This window comes from Ursus americanus, chromosome 2 (assembly GCF_024610735.1).
Source record: "Ursus americanus isolate L20-20 chromosome 2, mUrsAme1.1.p, whole genome shotgun sequence".
In the NCBI taxonomy this organism is placed as follows: Eukaryota; Metazoa; Chordata; class Mammalia; order Carnivora; family Ursidae; genus Ursus; species Ursus americanus.
Genome location: NC_142128.1, coordinates 105,781,103 through 105,802,397, shown reverse-complemented (window position 1 = coordinate 105,802,397; position 21,295 = coordinate 105,781,103). Strand labels below are relative to the sequence as shown.

Below are 21,295 nucleotides of genomic sequence, written 5' to 3'. Positions count from 1 at the left end.
TGTAAGAATTGTATATATATATATGATATACATATTCGTTAATTTTCTTTGTCCTTGATCATACATATCATTAATACTTAGGTATTGGTATTACTTGAGGCATAGCATTAATAGGTATACAATTTACGTTACATTAGTCACTGTTAATGCTGGGAAATTCAACATTCAGTTTGATGCATTTTTACTGAGCTCTTTGAGTCTTGGATCTCTTCTACAGTCCTAAGAAGGGTGGAGATTTCAGAAACACCTGAGGGTTTTATTTGTTTTGTTTTGTTGATAGAGGATTCTGAGATTCTCCTATATCTCTACTAAGCTTTTGAAAGATTTCAAAATCTTATCTCTTATATTTAGTTACTATAAGAGACTTAATTTGTTTCATTTATGTTGACTTTTCTGACATTGTACCTAAATTCTAGAAGTTAGGACTCCTTTGGTCTGATGATCCCTAGAGATGGTCAAGAGAAGGGAATCAGCCTTCCTTTGGCTCTAACCATTGCCCCCAAATATATATTTTAATAAGGTCTGTGAATGCAGTATCTCCAATATTCAATTAAGGGTGAGTTTATTTTTATAGGCAGCAGGTAATGCAAAACATTCTAAAACTGTTCTTCCTTTTCTCCATTCCTTCTTAGATGTTCGAATAGGTCACTCGAGAATTATGACTGGCTACTTCAGGTGAGTACATTACCCTTGGATGGAAGGAATTCACCCATGTCATCTCTAGATAAAGTAAATCAGTTTTACAGAGTAAGACCTTGTTGCCACTCAGAGCATAGCATTGAATTACTGTCTCTGCTGGACATCACCTGAGGGGGCTAATTACTTTTTCCAAAACCCAATTCTCTTACAGATTGCAAAGTGTTTTACTTCAGCAGTTAGATGTTTTGAATTGTGGGTGTAAAAACTCCCATGATCTATAAGAAACCTCTATAATATAGAGATAAAACCTGGGAAAGAAGATGATCTAGAGAGAGATATAGAACAGAATGTGCCTGTTTACATGATTGACAATAATAAAAGTTCAGTGAAAGGAAATTAAAAACACCCAATTTTAAGACAGTGACATAACTATCCACTTAAACCAATCAAGAACTGGAGGAGTAAAAGAAAGGATGTTGAAAGCATCAAGACAAAACCCTGCATATAGTTGATGTTCAATCAAAATTTGTTAAACTGAACTGACCTGAGTTACTTTGCAGTTGAATTATCTGATGAGACACTTGAGGACTAAGCCCTGTCTGTTTAAAGAGGTAGATGTATTTTATTTTATTTTATTTTTAAAGATTTTATTTATTTTTGTGACAGAGAGACAGCCAGCGAGAGAGGGAACACAAGCAGGGGGAGTGGGAGAGGAAGAAGCAGGCTCCCAGCGGAGGAGCCCGATGTGGGACTCGATCCCAGAATGCCGGGATCACGCCCTGAGCCGAAGGCAGACGCTTAACGACTGAGCCACCCAGGCGCCCCGGTAGATGTATTTTAGACACCAGAAATGTAGAAAACCAAGCTTATATTTTATTAATTTTGTTTTAATATTGACTTTTAAAATATTTTTATTATAAAAAATATTAAAACATACATAAAAGCAGAAGAGATTGTATAATAAACTCCCACATGAATCAACCAGCTTCAAAGATTATAAATACATTGTTCATCTTGTTACATCTATATTCCCCACCCACTACACCTTGCTGCTTACTATTTTTTTACAGCCTTATTGCAGTATAATTTATATAACATAAAATTTAGCCATCTACTGCACAATATAATTATTTTTACTAAATTTATAAGGTTGCACACCACTACACAAATCTAGTTTTAGAACATTTCTATCACCTCCCAAAAGTTCCCATGTGTTCACTTGGCGTCAATCCCACTTCCAACCTCAAATCTAGGTGACCACTGATTCAGCTTTCTGTCTCTGTAGATTTGCCTTTTCTGGACATTTTATATAAATGGAGTCTTATAATATGTAGAATAATGTTTTAGAGTTTCATCTATTTTATAACATGTAACATAGGTTCATTCTTTTCCTTATCACATGGCCCTTCCATTGAAGGGCTATACTACACTTTGTTCATCCATTCACTCTTTAACATACATTGGATTTTTTCCTGGTTTGGGCCTATAATGAGTAGTGGCTGCTATAAAAATTCACGTGCAAGTCTTTTTGTGGGCATATGTCTTTATTTCTCTTCTAGATACCTAGAAGTGAATTATTGGGTCATATAGTGAGATTACATTTAACTTTTTAAGACATAGCCATGCTGTTTTCCAAAGTAGTTGTACCATTTTAAAGCTACTCATAAAATTTCATATACAGTGTTTTTGTTTACATTCAATTTAAATATTTTCTAATTTGTGAATATTCCTTTGAGCAATGGATTATTTAAGTGTGTTTTTTAAATATCCAAATATTGGAGGATTCCCCAAATTTCATTATATTGTTAATTTCCAATTTCCTTATACTTCATATCATTCCAATCCTTTTAAGTCTATTGAAACTTGTTTTTAAGATCTAGCATATGATCTGTTCTGAAGAATGTTCCATGTGCTCCTGAAAAGATTGTGTTTTCTGCTATCATTGGGTGGAACATTCTATAAATATTGATTAGTACAAGTTGGCTGACAGTCTTGTTGAAGTCTTCTTCTCTTGAAGTCAGTGATATGTCTGTTAATCTAGTCTATATTAATATACACATGTCAGCTTTGCTATGATTACTATTTCCATATTAGATTTTTTCCTGTCAACTTACTTATGTCTTTGAATTTAAGTATGTAGATAACATACAGTTGGATCTTGTTTTTATTTTTATATGCAGTCTGACAATATCCACCTTTTTAGTGAAGTGTTTAGTTCATTCACATTTAGTGCATTTTAATGTAAGTCATTTAATGCCTTTTGTCTGGAGTTGTTTAGTCAATTCGCATTCCACATACCATTTAATGTGATATAATAAAGCAGGATTTGTAGCTGCCATTTTACTACTTGGTTTCTGTACAGCTCATGTTTTTGTTGTTGTTCCTCTGTTCCTCTTTTACTGCCTTCTTTTCTGGTTAAATAAATATTTTTGTTATAGCATTTAAATCCTCTTTTAGTTATTTCACTATTATAATATGCATCTTAAATTAGTCACCCATTTCAGATTAATACTAACAATTCTGATAAAATATAAGAAATTTTCTCTAATATAGCTCTATTCCTTCTCTCCTTTGTATCATTATTGTCACATATATTGTATCTATGTATATTATAAATGCAACAATACAATTATAATTAGTGCTTTATGCAATCCTGTATCTTTTAAAGAAATGAAGAGAAAAAAAGAAAACATGTATTCACACAGTGTTTTATATTTACCCACATCTTTACTTTTTCCAAGATGACCTCCTTTAGTATTGTTTGTAAGTCTTGTCTACAAGCAACACATTTTCTTGCTCTTTACCTTCAGATCTTTACTCCACCTTTCTTTGTGAAGGATAGTTTTGTGGGTTAGAGAATTCTTGACTGAATTTTATTTTCTCTTTCAGCACTTTGAATATTTTATTTTATTACCTTCAGGCCTTCTCTTTTTAAATGACAAGCCAAGTAGCTGCTAGTAACAACACTCCCCTGTGTATGAGGAGCCAGTTTTGTCTTGCTGCATGCAAGGTTTTCTCTTTGTCTTTGGTTTTCAACAGTTTGGTTGTGATTTCCTAGATGTGGCTCTCTCTGTGTTTCTTTTACTTGGAGTCTGCCAAGCTTCTTGGTCTGTCATTCATGTTTTTTTCTATCAAATTTGGGAATTTTTTAGCTGTTATTCCTTCAAATGAGTTTTTTTGTCTGCCCATTAGTCTCTCTCACTGCTTTCGGAAACTGCCATAAGCTTCTGAAGATCTATTCAGATCTTTCATTCTTCTTTCTTTTCTGTGATTTTTCAGATTGCAATTTCTATTCACCCATCTTCGATTTCACTGATTCTTTCTTCTATTACCTGAAATTGACTGTTTGGCCCCAGTTGGAGAGCGGCATGCCTCAGATTATTCTTACCCAATGATCAGTCATTTTTCATGAATAACTGCTTCTCAAAGTTTATGACTATCAATGTCTAGAGCAATGAAATGAAATTTTTCTTTTTTTTTTTCTTTCTTTCTTTCTTTTTTTTTTTCTTTTTTTTTTTTTGGTTATTGCTTTTTGGAAAGGGATTTGCCAAATTTCTCATTCTACTTTACTTTAAGTCCCACCTCTATGTTCCTGGGTTAGTTTCGTAGGTATGCCATAACAAATTAACATAAACATGGTGGCTTAACATCACAGAAATTTATTCTTACATACTTCTAGCAGCTAGAAAATTTAAATCAAGGTGACAGCAGGGCTTCACTCTCTCTAAAGGCTTAAGAAAAATCGTTACTGGCCTCCTCCAGATTCTGGTGGCTGCAAGTGCTCCCTGGCTTATGGCAGCATGACTCCAATCTCTGCCTCTGTCTTCACATGGCCTTCTTGTCTACGTGTCTCACTCTCTGCCTTTTCCTCTCCTTTAAAGGGCCACAGTCATTAGATTTAGGGAACAACCTAAATCCAGGATGATTTCATCTCAAGCTCCTTAACTAATTATATCTCATAGACTTCATTTCCATGTAAGGTCATATTTTGAGGCTCTGGGTGGTCATGCATTTTGAAGATACATCATTGGACCCATGACAGTTCCCAAACTGACTTTTAAAGTCAGCATCCAGACCAGGCTAGCTCACTGCATGTATTCAGGTATCTGTGTTAACTTCCTGTCACAAACATACAATAAATGCTTTGTTCTCTTATAATTTCTGTGCCTCGATTTTCTCATATTTTAATGAGTTGGGAGCAAATAAAAGCACCAATCTGATAGAATTTTTGCAAGGACTAAATGAAATATTTTCAATGTTCTGGTAGAAGTTTTTTTTTTTTTTTTTTTTACTTTAAAAAAACTGTCATGTAAATGTCTGTTCCATGGCATTACACTATTGCTTATTGGTAATTTCACATGGGTTAAAACCAAATACAATGCATCAACTAGTTCCCAAAATGTTCAGAGAATATTTTCTTCCAGTACCAATCAATATATATCTGCTATATAGAAAATGAATCATCAACTGTCACTTATACATTAATGGTTACTGATGAGGTGCTTGGCTCCAAGATCAGAGAAGCTACTGGAGATGCTCACTTCCTCCCCCAAAGCATCAAAATATAACTTAACACTAACCCAAACTTAAAATACACCAAAGATTCTTCCCATTTTAGCATTTGTTTCTCGTTTCTCATCTCTCACTTTCAGAACAGAGGAAATGTGTAATTGTAAAATTGCTTTGGGATTAAGCATTTTCTTTAAAAAGGCTTCTATCTTTTCTCCTATCTTATCAAGAGCCTGGTCTTTGATTGACAAAATTCATATTCTGATTGAAGTCAGATATCTGATACCCAAAACCAGTCACCCCAGTGACTAAAAGTTGGTGAAATTCATCATTTAGAATACTGTATACCAAAGTCTACTCTCCTCACTTTTTAGAAAGTCAGTTGTGTTGGTCTTATGTAGGGAATCTAGAAATTAAGATACTCTAACAATGTATTGAGGACGCTAAGAACTCTTCTTAGTGAAAGATACTCATTTGCTCTCCTTTACCTTTAGAGAAATGTAGAGCCAATGATCTGTACTCCCTGACCACATAAGTCTATGGAAATTTTGTCAAGTTCTTAAAGAACAGGCAGGACATTTTCTCCAAATCTCTAGTCTCTGAGGATTTTCACTCCATGTGTCTAGTAGCATTTTAAATAGTTCATTGAGGAATAAGTGACAAATACAATTTATATATTTAAAGCGTACAACGTGATGATTTGATATACATACACATTGTAGAATGTTTAGCAAGGTCGAGATAATTAGCACATACATCACCTCACACGGTTAACTCTTTTTTCTTGTGCTAAGAATGCTTGAAATCTACTCTCAACAACTTTGAAGTATGCAGTACCACATTATTAACTGTAGTCACCATGCTGCACGTTAGACCCTCAGCGCTTACTCTTCTTATAACTGTACCTCTATAATTTGTACCACTATGAAAAACAGTGTAGCGTCTTCTCAAAAAATTAAAACTTGAACTACCATGTAATCTGGCAATCCCACTTCTGGGTATATACCCAAAGGAACTGAAATCAATATCTCGGAGAGGTATCCGTACATCCATGTTCATGGAAGCATCATCCATAATAGCCGAGATATGAGAACAACCGAAGTGTCGGTCCATGGATCAATGGATGAGAAAATGGGATATAACAATGGAATATTATTCAGCCACAAAAAAGAGGGTCTTGCCATCTGCATCAATATGGATGAATCTGGAAAGCATTACGCTAAGTAAAATAAACCAAAGAAACACAAATACTTACATGCAGAATCTTAAAAAATCCAGTGTCTAGCAGTATCATTAACTCAAGTTTTACCCCAAGCCTGTTTAACACAGCCTGTTCAACAACTGCTGAAACCTAATTAGCTTTCAGGTGGCTTTCCGCCATCTTGACACACCTCTGAAGCTAAAAATAATAGGAACAGCAGGATATTTTGGTTCATTTTATCTGATCATAGGTATTTTTTTTAATGTAGAGCACATAGGACTTATCATCACACAGATACACACATAAACAATAATAAACGAGGCCTGCTTGTTGGATTATATAAATGATAGTTTATATCTTTTTATAGCTTAAATGGCATTTTCACAATTCTTATTTCTTGTTAAGAAAATCTTTGGGGGTACCTGGATGCCTCAGTTGGTTTAAAGTTTGACTCTTGATCTCAGCTCAGGTCTTGATCTCAGGGTCGTGAGTTCAAGCCCTGTGTTGGGCTCCACACTGGACATGGAGCCTACTTTAAAAAAATAGAGAAAAAAAATCTTTTAAGTCAGAAGAGAAAGCATTAATTTCTTCATTTTAAAGATCAACAACTGAATGAAACTCAGAACAGTTAAGCAAGATACTCAAGGTCAAACAGCTAGAAAGTGACAGAATGGAAATCCAGATTCAGGTCTCTGAATCATCACATAACTTTGGAAGTTGTTATGCTAATAAGTGCACAATATGATTCAGATATTTGTCATTATTTACACTGGTTCCTAAAACATAGCTTTACTTTCTAATCCTAATGAAATATATACTTTTTTTTTAAAGATTTTATTTACTTATTTGAGAGAGAGAGGGAGAGAGCATACATGCATGGGGGAGGGGCAGAGGAAGAGGGAGAAGCAGGAACCCTGGATTATGACCAGAGCCTAAGGCAGACACATAACCAACTGAGCCACCCAGGCACCCCTGAAATATATACTTTTTACACTGTTCACGAAGGACTTTTCAGTACCCCTCAACTGAATTTTGGATTTGATTAGGACTGAAAAACAAGTTCGAGGAAGAATAACCTAAGAGTAACTGGCAGTCCGATTCAAGGGATGAACAGATCTTACTGCTTTTGCCCTAACGATCTGTAGGAGGCAGGTTGCCTTTCTCAGCAGAATGACTGCAGTTTACCTGTTATCTCCAAACCGACCATTTTAGGCTATTAGGCATAAGTTTTCAGGGAACTAGATACATTTCTTTCCATCTGGAATACTATTTTGTTTCCTTGTAAACATCAAAGAAAATAAATTCCATTTAGATGATTTCTCATGATTGACACCAATAATTGGGCTCACATAGTAAGACAAAATCATAAAAGTAGAACTCATTTGGAAAAATAGAGACTAGAGATGGTGGGGTCATTAGCTGGAAAATAGAAAATCTCTGTTGAAATGCTCACGATGTAGGATGGCAAACTACAGTTTATTTCTACAAATACGTATCGAACGGGGCTATGTCCTGGATGCTTTGCTAACAGTACAAAGATTCATTCAATCACAGGTAAGTCCAAGTATTTGCCGTGCACTTAGTGTGTGTTAGAGACTGCTACTGGTGTGGGGCACACAGCAGTCAACAAAACAAAATCCCTGTCCCCATGGTCAGGCCACGGTATGATAGTCTCACCGTGGCAGCAACTTACAGAAGACATGTATGTTGTCTCTAGCCCAGGGCTAATTGGAGGCTAATGAGTATTGATCAGGTGTCCTGCAACCAGCAAACATTTGGAGTCAGAGCTGGATTCAAATCCAAGTCCCATCACTTCACACAGTGTAGCCCCTGGGCAAATTACTCAGTCTTTCTGGGTGTCAGTTTCCCTTTTAAAGATGGCATCTATAAATAATGTAACAGATCATGACTACACGTATGGTGGTGACACCAAGTAATACAGAGAATTGGCAAATCACTGTGGGGCGTCTGGGTGCAGTGGGATAAGCGTCTTGCCTTCAGCTCAGGTCCTGGGATCCAGCACAGCCGGGAGGCTGCTTCTCCCTCTGCCCTACCCCATTCCCTCTCCACTGCTCATGCTCTCTCTCACTCTCTCTCTCAAATAAATGAAAAAAAAAAAAAAAAAAGAATTGGCGAATCACCATGTTGTAGAACAGAAACTAATACAAGATTGCGTGGCAACTATGCTTCAATAAACAAACAGCCAGTAAATAAATGAAATGGTATCTACACCAAATACAATGCACCATTCCAAACAAAGCACTTCACCTAAGGGCCTGAACCTGGTAAAGTCTCCTGCGTGTTTGTTTCCTTTCTCCACCATTCCCTTTGTGAGGACGAGGTAAGGAATGATATGCCCTCGGGAGACGGCCGTCTGCAAAGCCTGGAGGCGTTCCACTTTCTGGATAAACAGCCCTACGCCCAGCGAACTGCGCTGATTAAAAGTCCCAACAGAGGAAGAACAAACTCATTTGGAAGAGGTGATCGAGAGACTCTCCACAGTCCAGACGGCATGATTTCCCGACCGTGCAGAGAACCCATAAACCTCCATCCTAAAGACAAAAGTAATTTTATGAAATGGCATGAGGTCCCTCCCGAGATGGAGGTCTCACAGGGCACGGGGGTCCCAGCTGAGCGGTGCAGCCAAAACCCCAGACCTGGGCCATGGAAAGAGCGAGTCACGGAGTTCTTTGCTAAAGAAACATGATTCTACTTAAACTTTTATCCATAGACTTAAAATCACTGCAGGTGATTTGACCCAGGCAACAGCTCCCTCCTCCCATCCCATCATCTGGAATTTAGGACCTCATTTTCTGCCACTTTTGCTCATTCCTCTTCTGGAGGAATGGGGCTCTTCTGGGTCTCATGTCCTCCTCTTTTGTCACCATATTGCACTTAGTGTTTTCTCCCATTTTCCATTCTTTTCTCTGTTGTAATCTACATCTTTTCTTTCCTTGTGACTATCATCCTCAGTGTCCTATGAAAATGCTGCTGTTGCCGCCCGAAGGATGGGCTCCCTGAATGATTTCCCAAATGGGGTCATATGCACCCCTCACTCCTCATGGGCTTCTTTGTCAGTAGTGTCTTAGGTGACAAGATGGCTCCCCAAGGCTGTGAGTTCTAGAGCTGAGTTAGATTTCTTTCTCTGTGAGAAACTAGGTAAGCTTGTCCCAAGTTTAAATTCTAATTCCCAACTTGAGTCTCACATGATAGGTCAATAGGCACGTGTTCATGTCAGAAATATTTGCTGACACACAACCACAATAGAATCCATCCCGAACACAATCCCCACTATGGAGTAGACCTCATACAATGAGGAGGACGAAGACCCGGCTTCACCCCGGCCCCCCAGTTGGAGGAAGGGAGGGTGCTTTACCCTTTGGCAGCCAGTTCATACATCGGCCACTATGATCCAAAAAGCAGAGCTGGCCAATAATAGTCTTTCTCAAAGGAATTTGAACGAGGAAAAGGAAAATCAGGCAGGTAGCCACGAGAGAGAGAAAAGTGAATAAAAACAAAATCTTCGCCCAAAGCAGAAGTCCTCTTTACAAAGACAGTAGAGAAAGAAAGCACCTTTGTTACTGAATAAGCATGAAGCCAGAATGTGAGGAGCCCCACAGGCCCCCTGCTCAGAGATTGCAAAGACAGAAAGGAACCGCACCCTTGTACGCAGTTAAGCAGAAACAACCTGTTACATACATGTTCTCGAGATAAACAGCTAGTCCTCAAGTATGACGACTGGCCCCCACCATTCGTCATCCAGAGTTCATCCAAACTGTAGTTGGTGTTGGGGTAATCGGCTTTCTCCAAAGGAAAAACAAGCTTCTCACATCGTGGTGGTGGAACAGAGACTGGAAACTCGGAGCAAGGAACCCACTGTGGTTAGGCTTCTAACCTGCCACAGAACCTAGGAGACGGAGGCCCTCGCTCCTCCCATGTTCACATTCCCAAGAGATGACTCCCTGGTCCTTGAGAAAGACATTCCTGGTCCCAAAACTGACAGAAGCCCAATCTCATCTTCAAAAGGATTTACATACATTTCAGAGAAGATTAAGTACTTATAATTAGAAGTTTTCTGAAGTAAGTGCTCAAAGAAAAAGGAAGGGAGGGTAATCTCCTTCCTAATTTCAATGGGAGAAGAAGACCTGGAATTGCGTGGCCTTAGGAAGGGCCTGACGTAGAGAGCGGCTGGGAGGGGGGTGGCAGTCATGGCGGGTGCGCGCGCTGAAGTGACGCGGTAACAGAACAACCGAGTCAGCAGAGGCGATAAGGTAGACACATCTATCCCAATATTCGTATTTATACCGAAATCTAAAATTCAGAGTTAGTAGAAACGAGAGAGAAACAGACATGTGCACGTAGCAACTAGCTGAGCAAACCCACCATTTTTCGCTGTCGCAATTGCCCTCCATCCAGACGCGTTCATGTCGAACAGATAAAATTGCCTCTTCTGGGCGAGCCTCGACATCTGGAACATGGCGAAGGTCATTCTATGAAGTCGGGGTCCTCAGACAACTCCAGTGACCGGCCCACACGGTTCTGTAGACCACGTCTGTAGACGTGCAACTTAGGGAAGTGAATGAAGGATCGTGATGACAGGAGGCGATCTTTGGTTTCCTTAAATATCCCCGCTCGACGGTAAGAATTAGCGCCTGTGCAACATAATCACAGAGCGAGACACTCATCTGTTTGTTCCTTTGCGCACTCATTCAACCAACCAACAGTTATGGGGCCAGGCGGGGCTGTGTGAGCTGGGGGCCCAACCGCGGGCGGCCAGACCAGGCCCCTGCCATCGGGCAGGTAGCCTTAGCAGGGGAGGCAGACCACACGCACAGAAACATATAAAGCTATCGTCGTCAGGGCGCAGCGGGGGAACGAAAGCCTGCGGTGCGGGGCTCGTGTGCATAGGTGGTCAGAGGGGGCACATACACTTGGTGTTTCTCATCCCTCTGGCGTGGGTTCGGCCCACGGGATGAGCTACAGCAGGACTGATCACATTTCCCAAGGGTCAGCGAGGAAGACAGCAGATGGCTGGAGCTGGATGCTTAAGGAGTAAATGGGAAAACTCCCTCTCTGCGCCCAGCAGGCAGGCCGGCTCCTTAGGGCCTCCAGCCACTTCCCTCAGAGAGCGCCTGAAGGAGCCAAGCATGCGTCATTGTCACTGCAGTCCGATTAGGGGCGCATTGCTAAAGGAGCCCTGACACATCTCCCGACAGGATGCAAGCATGAAGCCCCGAGGAGGGCCGGGGGAGGGCAGCGGTCTGGTTACCCCGAGACGCCAGTGTTACCCCAGGGCCCCCCAGGAATTTACTGTTATCCTAGCAGGCAGGGTCTGGCCACCTGACCTCTCAGGCTCGTGGCCGCGGCTGAGATAAAGGAAGTTAAGAAACGGCCCGCTTGGTATGAGCTTGGACGGGGCTGCGGCTGAACCGCTGCCAGCGAACTCCAGACCGCCCTGAAAGCAACCGAGCGCTCCTCCTCTCCCAGACCGCCCGCCGCTCCTGGAGCGGGGGACCCTGCCGGCTCCTCGCCTGGCCGTCCGGCCCGCGGCCTTGCGCTTGGCCGTCAAGTCAAGAGCTTGCCGCCGTGCCCCTCCTCTGCTCAGTAAACTCCTCCTTGAAGCAAACGAAATGATGACGCTACTTCTGTTATCATCTGCTTTGGACTCTCTGTGGGGAGAAAAACTGAGAAACAGACGGCTAGAGCTGGGAGGGTTTTAAATGACCCTTGAAGGGAAAGGTTTGGAGGCCGCGCAATGAGAAGCTGGATAGGGCGATAGCTCCCCTTGGTGGCCTTCCGGAGCGCCAACCCTGAGGACTGCCATCTCCGCCTGTGTCTGTGTGGCAGTCTCTGGGGGGCTCCTGGCCGATCACGCTTGGTGGAGACACAGATGGTTCACGCTCAGACACGCTTCTGGGAGCGACCCAATGCCAGGTGCCTGTCCCCAGCCCAGGGGCTTCTCCACTCCGCCACCTTGCCCCGACGGCTCCAGCAAAGAACGCTATGTGCTGAGGACACCTGCCCCTTAAGCACAGTCACATTTGGTTTCTTTGAACATATGAATGCCTAGAGCCACAGTCAGTGTTGCTCTTATGAACGCGAACTCACAGGATCGCTGGAACTTGGCCAGAGCACGCAAGTGAAGTGATGGACATGAAATTTGGGAGTGCTCACCCCCCCCAAAAAGAGTACAGTCAAATGCAAACTCTAGCCGCAAAAACAAATACATAAATCTGTGTTGGACCCGCTCAACAGGCAGCCCTCCACGGCATCCAGCAGGGGAGAGGTTAGCAACCGTCCAGTGAAAGCAGGAAAGGTCTTCTGCCCAGCGAAATTGGCCTTAGGGAGGGCTTCGGCCTGATTCATTCTAATGATGACAACAGCTGGAGTGCCAACATCTGTCACCCCTCCCAGAGGCTGGGGAGGGAGCTGCTGTGACAGCGGTAGGTCTCTGTGCCCAGGCTGGGGCCGTAGGCGGCTGGCCAAGCGCAAGACTGTGACTGTGACCATGGCCAGAGGAAGACTGAGAGGCAGTGGGATACGATGACGACAAAGGCCCTGAGATACAAGGCAGAGCTCGGGACGCTGCCAGATCTTGCGCTGACGGTGGGACTGTGGGCCAGTGACCAGGAGCACACGGCGAGCCTCGTTTCTTCATTCTCAGGCTCAGGCCGGGCACTGGCCTAGAAGAGTGCGCTGACTGAGGTCACGTATAGGTACTCCACTAGCGTGTGAGGAGAAACAATCCGGGCTTCTACTTGCATTTTCCTTTTACGGTCTTCTGTCTCTACGTTTCTATTTCTGTATATGTTTCAATGCACACGGCAGTACAGTGGTACACCGATAATTCTAAAATTCTGTGGCCAAAATGGGGTGAAGGCCACCGGCTTAGAGCACCGCAAGTTAGGAAAACGTGAACTCAGATCTCTACTCTGCCACCTACGATTCCCCTGACCGTAGGCAAATCCCTTAACTTTGCCGAGCCTAACTTTCAATCTGTGTATTAGCGGGGTAATAATAGCACACACGTCATAAGATCGTTGTGAGGATTAAATGAGTGCTTAGCATAGTGCCTGGCAAGAAGTAAGTGTGAAATAGATAACAGCTCTTATTACTCATCAACAAAATGGAGACGATAATTTCTTTCTTGCCAAATTGTTGTGAAATTTAATGACATGGTATATTTAAAAGCACTTCGTAAAGTATAAATTCCAGACAAATGTAAGGTACTATTTTTACTGCTTGTTGAAAAACGTTTCCAAGTGTCAGGGGAGTAGACCGGTTCAGTTTAACCCTTCGTCTCTGGGACCACCCGACCTGCCCTCATATTTCAGAGTTATCACGGGGAGGCCTGGGCGAGGATGCGCGTTAGCACTGGGGCCCCAGACGCTTTTCTGCGAACACAGCTCCAATGTCGCCTGCACGGCTGGGTGTGGCCTTGAGAAGGCTACTCTGCTACCTCCATGCTTCAAATGTTAACCCTTTTCCAGCTGAGACCAATACATTCCTAGTATTTCCCAAAGTCCTTCTCCTCTAAAACAGACGGTCAGAACCTGAGGTGGTTTGTTCACGCAAAGCAACGCTTTCAAAAACACAAGACTTATGTACTTCATAGGATCTACAGAATCCCGTGAGTTGGTGCCGACTAGGTTTCTAGCGATGCCGACTAGCACTGCAACGGTCTTGGGTGTAGTGCATGATCGATAACTCACGCCATCCCTGCTGTAGCTCGAGTGATCCCACATGACACCGTCTGACAGAGCAATGAATTCAATTATCCATGTTCTGACTCTTCCCGCTGAATCGCCTTTACTCTCTCTTTCAGTGACCCCGGAAAAGGTGGCGGAGTGAGACTCACGACGGTGGAGGAGGCAGGATGGCACTTACCGTTGGCAGATCCGCGAGCAGAATGTCAGGGAAGGCCCTCACCTCAGGTTCCTTCCGGGCGCCATGTTGGGGAGGAGGCCGCTAGCTCAGGGATGGTCCTACCGCTGTCATTCTCCGGTCCTGAAGTTGGCGTACAACCTCCCTGGAACCAAACTCCATGGGCTAAAAAGTGGAACTTCACAGGACTCTGGGCTTCTGGAAAACAGAGAAGGGCAAGAAATCCCCCCACCCTTTGTGTTCTGGGAAATGGCTGTCTGCAGTCTGGAAAAGTGCCCACTAACTTAATTAAACTTTATCAGGCTTCCCTCCTTCCCCCTTCCGCAGGACTTTGGCTCCCCTTAAGCTTTAGCAAGCTTTTGTGAGCACTGAAATGCAAAACATCCTCCCCTTAGTGGCCTTTTCCTGCCCAAGCTGTCTATTCACACCGCTGCTCGCCCACCCCACCCCTGAACATCCACGTTTCTCCAGCCGTCACTATAAAAGAAAAGCCCTTTCCGCCTGACTTTCAGATGCCTTCTTCCTATTGCAATGGTCCTTGTGAATAGAGTTTCTCCTTACCCAGGTCCGGATTTATTTTTTGAAAGGAAAGCTACATTTCATATTCTACCCCTAGTATTTTCTCTTAAATACGTTTTTTCTTGTATTCGCCTATTAAATCTGTACATATCGACATAGAGAGCGCAACGTTGGTGCTACTGGTAAAACAGAAGCAGCAAACTCTTACGGCGCTACGCGACTGGGGGAGCGGCTGAAAGAGAAGGAAAGAATAAACATAAAACGACATGAGACAAATACAGCAAGGCAGGTGAGAAGGGTACCCTGGCTTGGGAATGAGTTGAATGAGTACGCATGACAGTCAAACGGAGATAGACTGAGAAGGAAGGATGGAGAGAGCTAACAGTGCGAAGCCCCGAGATGTGTTTCTGGGGTGTGTCTGGGGTGTTCAAAGAATAGCCACGAGGCCAGTGTGGCTAGAACCCAGTAAGCAAGGGGCAGGAGGTCAAATTAGGGAAATAGGGTGTTCCAGACCACGCAGACTGTGCAAGCCAGTGTGAGGACTTTGGTCTTTACTCTGAATGACATGCAAGACCAACAAGGAGTTTGAGCCGAACTGCGGTGATCTAACACTTCACAGAACATTTCAACGGAATAATGCCCTGCAGCCCAAGTGGAGAAGAGACTGGGAGAGAAGAGCGGGACAAGCAGGGAAGACATCTAGGGACCCAACTGAAGCATCTCTGCCATGGAAGAGGGTGGTCTGCCCTGATACAGTCCAAGAGGGCAGGACCCAAGGGCTGGACTCAGAGCTGGGGTTTGGGGGATGTCACGCTTTATGGGCTCGTTAGACGTCAAGTGGAGTTCTAGGTGAGAATTATATATATTCATACAAGTCATGAGTTTGAGACAGAGATCCTCACAGAGCCTGGATGTTAATATCTATGAAAGGAATATTATTGATCATTTAAATAATTAAAATGTAATTACTGAAGTCAAACAACTATTTAATTGTTTGGTGTACGCCAGCCACGTACACACACTCAGCTTTGCCTGCTCCTCGGGGCTACTTTGCCTCGGGCCTTTGTCCTTTGTCCCCTCTGTCTCCCAGGGTCACTCAAAGTACCACACGGTAAAAGTCAGAGACGGTGAGCCAGACGGCAAACTGACAACGGCTCCCTTCCACGCACGGCCTTGCAATAAGAAAGAAAATGCCAGCCGGCCTGAAGACTGTGCTTGGCCATGAGGCTGGTTTGCCTTCTGGGACAGTCTCCTTACGTTATCCCTCCCTGGAAGCCAACATTTCATGGACCTCCCATCGAGGACCACTGCTGAGACCACCAGCTCTCTTCATTTCATGCAGGTCCTTGAACAGGTGTCCCTTCCTCTGAGAACGTCCCCTCCCACGCTGCTGTCTGTGTCGGCCTTACCTTGCCTTACTTTCCTCTGTTGCCGTGACCATTATGTGACTTTACGCTCTGTCACTATTTGCTTAGTTCAGGTGAACAGGGCGCGTGCAGTCAGAGCGTGAACTTTGTCTTCCTGCGTCACAGCATCAGTGCCTAGGAAACGGTGAGGCCCAGACAAGGACGAAAAAGTGAACGTGAATGAACAGAAATATAAAGACTGGGCGCGTGCTTATTACTATCAGGCCCCGTGTCCGTCTAATAAACCTCATACTTGTATGTGTTCAACGACTCAGTTTCCTTATTTTAGGTGTATTCTTTGCGGACAATACGTTATGGGATTTGCATTTTGTTTCTGTTTTAAACCAACCTGAAAGTTTTTCAAGTTACATGAATAGAAATGTAATCCATTTGCACTGTCAGACAGATATGTTCAACTTGTATTAATTATCATACATTTGGCAGTTGTTTTTTTAAAGATATCCATCCTCTTCTTGCTTTTCATATTCTGCTATATGAACTGAGTTTGGGAAAGTGTTTTCCCCTCATCTTTCTGTCGTTTCTCATTCTCACATCAGGGATGAAAGACTAACTTGATCCCCCCCCCCCATTATTTACAATTATTGATTAGCAACTTTTTCCCTGTGTCCTCACCTAACCATCTTTGGGTTTTCAATATTTATTTCACCATCTCCATGTCATCCTTCCTGTTCCAAACCCTCACGTCAAAAAGACTTACCATAAAGTCACACGTGTGATGGACTCATGGTTTCGTTAGGAGTCAGAATTTCCTTCTCAATCAGGCAGAAAATCTATTTCAGAAGAAGCCAATAGGATCGCATTATTTTTGAGCAGTCCATTTCACGGGAACCTCAGTGCTGCACACATCGTATATTTCCGTGCACTCATCTCTGTGAAGTTTTGACTCAGGCAAGAAGTAGGATGGATGTTTTTGGTCCCAGTCCACACCCTTTAAGGAAAAGTCCACAGACACAAACCACTGTCACAGTCTAAGGGCCTGGGGTGAGGACAGGGAACAGAAATCATAGATTCTCACTTAGTGAACATTCCCGGCAACACCAGCTCCCTGGAGAGAAGTCCTCGACCCTGTGCTCCTCCTAGACTTCCAGGGTGGGGAGCCAAGTTTAGCTTCAGCTCATTACCTTCCAGTCCCTGTGGAATGGGAACGAACAGGGGAACGATGGGTTTACTGGTGGAACCCAAACCCTCCCCGTGGGAAAAGGCAGGTGGGCGTTGGGAGCCCCAGAGCCTGCTGCTGCCTTCAGTTCCCGAGTTAATCGCTTGTCCGAGGGGCTCTTCCCGGGCTCCACACCCACTTCCAGCTCCGCTTTCTCTAAAAGAGACGACCATGACAGCATCCCTCCACCCGGAATCTACAAGCTAAGGGTGATTTTTGTCTCTAGCCTTCAGCTATCTAAAAAATAGATTTCTGGGGCGCCTGGTGGCTCAGTCAGTTAAGCGTCGGACTCTTGGTTTCCGCTCAGGTCACGATCTAAGTGTTGTGGGATCGAACCCCAAGTGGGGCTCTGTGCTCAGTGCAGAGTCTGCTTGGGATTCTCTCTCTCCGTCTCCCCCTTGTGCTCTCTCTCGGTCTCTAAAATAAATAAATAAATCTTTAAATATATATATATACATATTTCTATATTTTACTGGTCATTTAAATCGAAATTTGAGAGGAAACATAAAAATGCCTTTTCCTCACACCACCATCTTGCTCAAAAGTAATTCCTTTGTATTCTACTCGGTAGCAGGCACGGTAGAAGGAATTCTGAGAGCCAGTTCTGGGAGTCAGTGCTCGGCTTGTTTATTCAATGCTGTTATCAAATCACTTTCAGTTGTGAACTCATAAATACCATGACCTGTGTATCTCAATCCCTGTAATCCTCTAAATCTAAAGGAGTAATTACGGATAGGTAATGCAGAAAAACGAAGGGACTTAGGGAGAAATGAGTGGTCATTTTTGTATTCAGCTGAAACTCTCAAGGACTGGAGGGCGGGAGATCTGCAAGCAGGAGTAATTGGCTTTCCTCAGTATCTATTATCTTCCCAGACCAAGATGCCAACCAGCGTAGGATTTATAAAGTAATAAATAACGGTAAGCTGAAGAAGGCAGATCTGAACATCTATTCTCCAGGCTTGATTAGAAAGCAAACAGTAGGCTTTCACGTCACCAGTAGTTGAAATCTTGTATGAATTTCTCTATCCCACGACATGTGGGCAAGTCAGCAAAACAGAAATTATTTAATTTAAAAATTGCCCTAAATTTCCCCTTCTGCTGCTTATTCATTATCTTACTCATCTTCATTTCTGGCCAGAAGTGTCAGGAGACAGATGCTCAGTGACGTCATCAACAGTGCCGTGCCACGGAGCCAGCTGTGAGGGTTTAGGGGGTGAAGTGGTTGACTTTCACAGATACCGCGGCCATTTAATTGAATGACTGAGGCAAGACTAAAGGCTGGACTCGCGCCTGGTGGAGGGAATTTGAAGGACTCATCAGCACGTCAAACCACGGGATTATGAACAAATCCTACAGTGCCCTTTGCTGTTAACAGCCTCATCCGGACAAGCAGCAAAGATTAGCAGCCTTTCTGGGGTTGTTCACTTGCTCACAAATCACAACTACAGGGAACAAAATCCAGAGTTACATAACCGGTCCTCGAGGAGGCTTACAGGCTCGTGCTATTAGCTAAGACATTTGGAGTATTATTCACAGGCTTGCTGGGGAGGGGCTGGAGGGCTGGAGTCCTCGCTCCAAGGGGCTTTTGGTGGCACAGCTGGCCGAGTGGAGACTTGCACGCAGAGACTGGAGCCTGGGAAGCTGCCTGGAGAAGGGGGCGCATAGGAACGATGCCCGCGGGCCTGGGGGTGGCGTGGAGCTCAGGGGGTGCTGGGAAGGCACGGGGGTGAGAGGCAGATGGGGAGTTGGAGGGTGCCTTGGAGACTGAGCGAGTCCCCCTGATTTCTAAGTATAATTCAGAGGCAGATCACATCTGAAACATTTTATTTTTGAAAACTAAAAAGTCTTTTATTTCTATTCATATGAAAGTCCAAGGTGGTGCCAAATATATAAAATGTGTGATCGCATCCCCTGAGCCCTGCGATTCTGCTATTTCCTCACTCAGCTTGGCGAGCGAGGCCCTTTCTTGCTGACAATTACTAGGCTGCATTGTCTATTTGGAAACAGCCCAGGTGCTTCACAGGGAGAAAAGAGAGAGCAATTCAATTTCATCTGTATTTCTCTGGCACCTTCCCTGCCCTATTCTACCAAGTGGCCTGCACTCGACTGTTGAGCTAGGACTCTTTTAACTAGTGGTGATGAAAGCAGGGATCAGAAAAACGAATGGACATGGCCCAAATCGACACCTCGTTAAGGGCCGAGCCAAGCCCCTCATCTCCTAGACCTTGAAATAGCTCTCTTTCTCTCCGAAAGTACCCTCCTAAGAGACAATATGGAAGCAGCTACCACATTTTGTTGAATTTCAAGATCTCATAAATTTTATGGACCACTAAGAAAAAGAAAGATTGCCAATTATAAAATCCCATTAATGGTGAGATGTATCCTGATTTTACAGATGCTACTATATGTTATGTATATATTAGAGACCTAGTGTCTACACTATATTTTTAGAGATGCTCTTCTATGACATATGTACACGTGATATATTAGGTATATTAGAGATGCTCTATCTATCTTAGAAAAGCATCTTAGAGCTGAAAAAATATGGTAATGGAAATCCCCGGTGTTCCCAACTAAAGTGGAAGCCCACCTAGACAGGACGCTCCATTGTTTCGGGCAAACCAGACAGAGTGCCACACCAAGAGCTTCAAACATCTACTGTAGTCAGTCACTTATTCTATACTGAATCTTCTACAGTAAGCTTATTCTTCAGTTGGTGATACTACAGTATTTGCTCTGTGAAAATCCATTAATATAATCCATTTACCTTCTGTACACTTTTGAATATTTAAAAAAATTTTAATAGACTTCGAGAGACGTTTTGGATTTATGAAAAGACCGAGCAGAAAGCAGAGGTCCCGTACACCCTCTCTCTCCTGCCCCCAGTCTCCCCTACTACTAACATCATGCATTGTGGTAGCACATTTGTTACAATCGATAAATCAACATTAATGCCTTACTAATTAGCTGAAGTCTACAGTTTGCAATAGGGTTCATTCGTTGCGCTGTATAGGTGTGGGCTTTGACAAATGCATGATGTCGTGCACGAACCATCACAGAATCACATAGAATAGTTACACTCCTCTAAAAATGCTTCTCCTACTCATCCCTCCCACTCCCCAAATCCCTGGTAACCATAGGATTACTGGGGTATTATCTGTCTCCATAGTTTTGTCTTTTCCACAATGTCATAGAGTTGAATTCATATTCATGTTTTTGACTGGCTTATTTCATTTTCAGTTAGCATCTTTCACCAAATGTGCATTTGAAGTTCTTCTATGTCTTTGTATGCATGACCTGGTAGCTTATTTATTTTTATCAACGAATAATGGTCCACTGTCTGGATGTCCCACAGTTTATTTATCCACTCACCTAACAAAGGACATCTTGATTGTTTTTAATGTTTAGAAATTATGAATAAAACTATTATGAAACCACAAAAGACCCTGAATAACCAAAGCAACCTTGAAAAAAAAGCTGGAGGCATCACAATTCTAGACTTCAAATTCTATTACAAAGTTGTAGTAATCAGAACAGCATGGTACTGGCACAAAAATAGACACACAGATCAATGGAAGAGAATAGAAAATCCAGAAACAAGTTTATGCTCAATTAATCTTCAACAAAGCAGGAAAGAATATCCAATGGGAAAAAGACGGCCTTTTCAACAAATGGTATTGGGAAAACTGGACAGCCACATGCAAAAGAAGGAAACTGGACCTCTTTCTTATGCCATACACAAGAATAAACTCAAAATGTATTGAAGACCTAAATGTGAGACCTGTAACCATAAAAATCCTAGAAGAGGACACAAATAGTAACTTCTTTGACATTGGCCATAGCAACTTCTTTCTAGATATGTCTCTTGAGGCAAGAGAAACAAAATTAAAAATAAACTATTGGGACTACATCAAAATAAAAACTTCGGTACAGCAAAGAAAACAATCGACAAAACAAAAA

General features: G+C 42.9%; 2 protein-coding genes across 4 annotated transcripts in view; both read right to left on the bottom strand.

The window, feature by feature from the left end:
* RGS7 (regulator of G protein signaling 7) overlaps positions 1–10,838 on the bottom strand; it is a 550,126-nt gene extending 539,288 nt beyond the window's left edge. The window contains exon 1 of the mRNA XM_087859757.1: positions 10,733–10,838. Coding sequence (XP_087715883.1) covers positions 10,733–10,838 — 106 coding nt within the window. The remainder of the gene's footprint in view (positions 1–10,732) is intronic.
* The window catches only part of FH (fumarate hydratase), a 59,262-nt gene continuing 42,186 nt past the window's right edge, over positions 4,220–21,295 (bottom strand). The window contains exons 11-13 of one of the 3 annotated variants that reach the window (XR_015723351.1): positions 16,877–16,949; positions 10,049–16,293; positions 4,220–6,881 (exon numbers count right to left, since the gene is read on the bottom strand). The gene's annotated coding sequence lies outside the window, so the exon portion shown is untranslated. The remainder of the gene's footprint in view (positions 6,882–10,048; positions 16,294–16,876; positions 16,950–21,295) is intronic. The other 2 variants (XR_015723352.1, XR_015723354.1) reach the window with 2 other exon arrangements.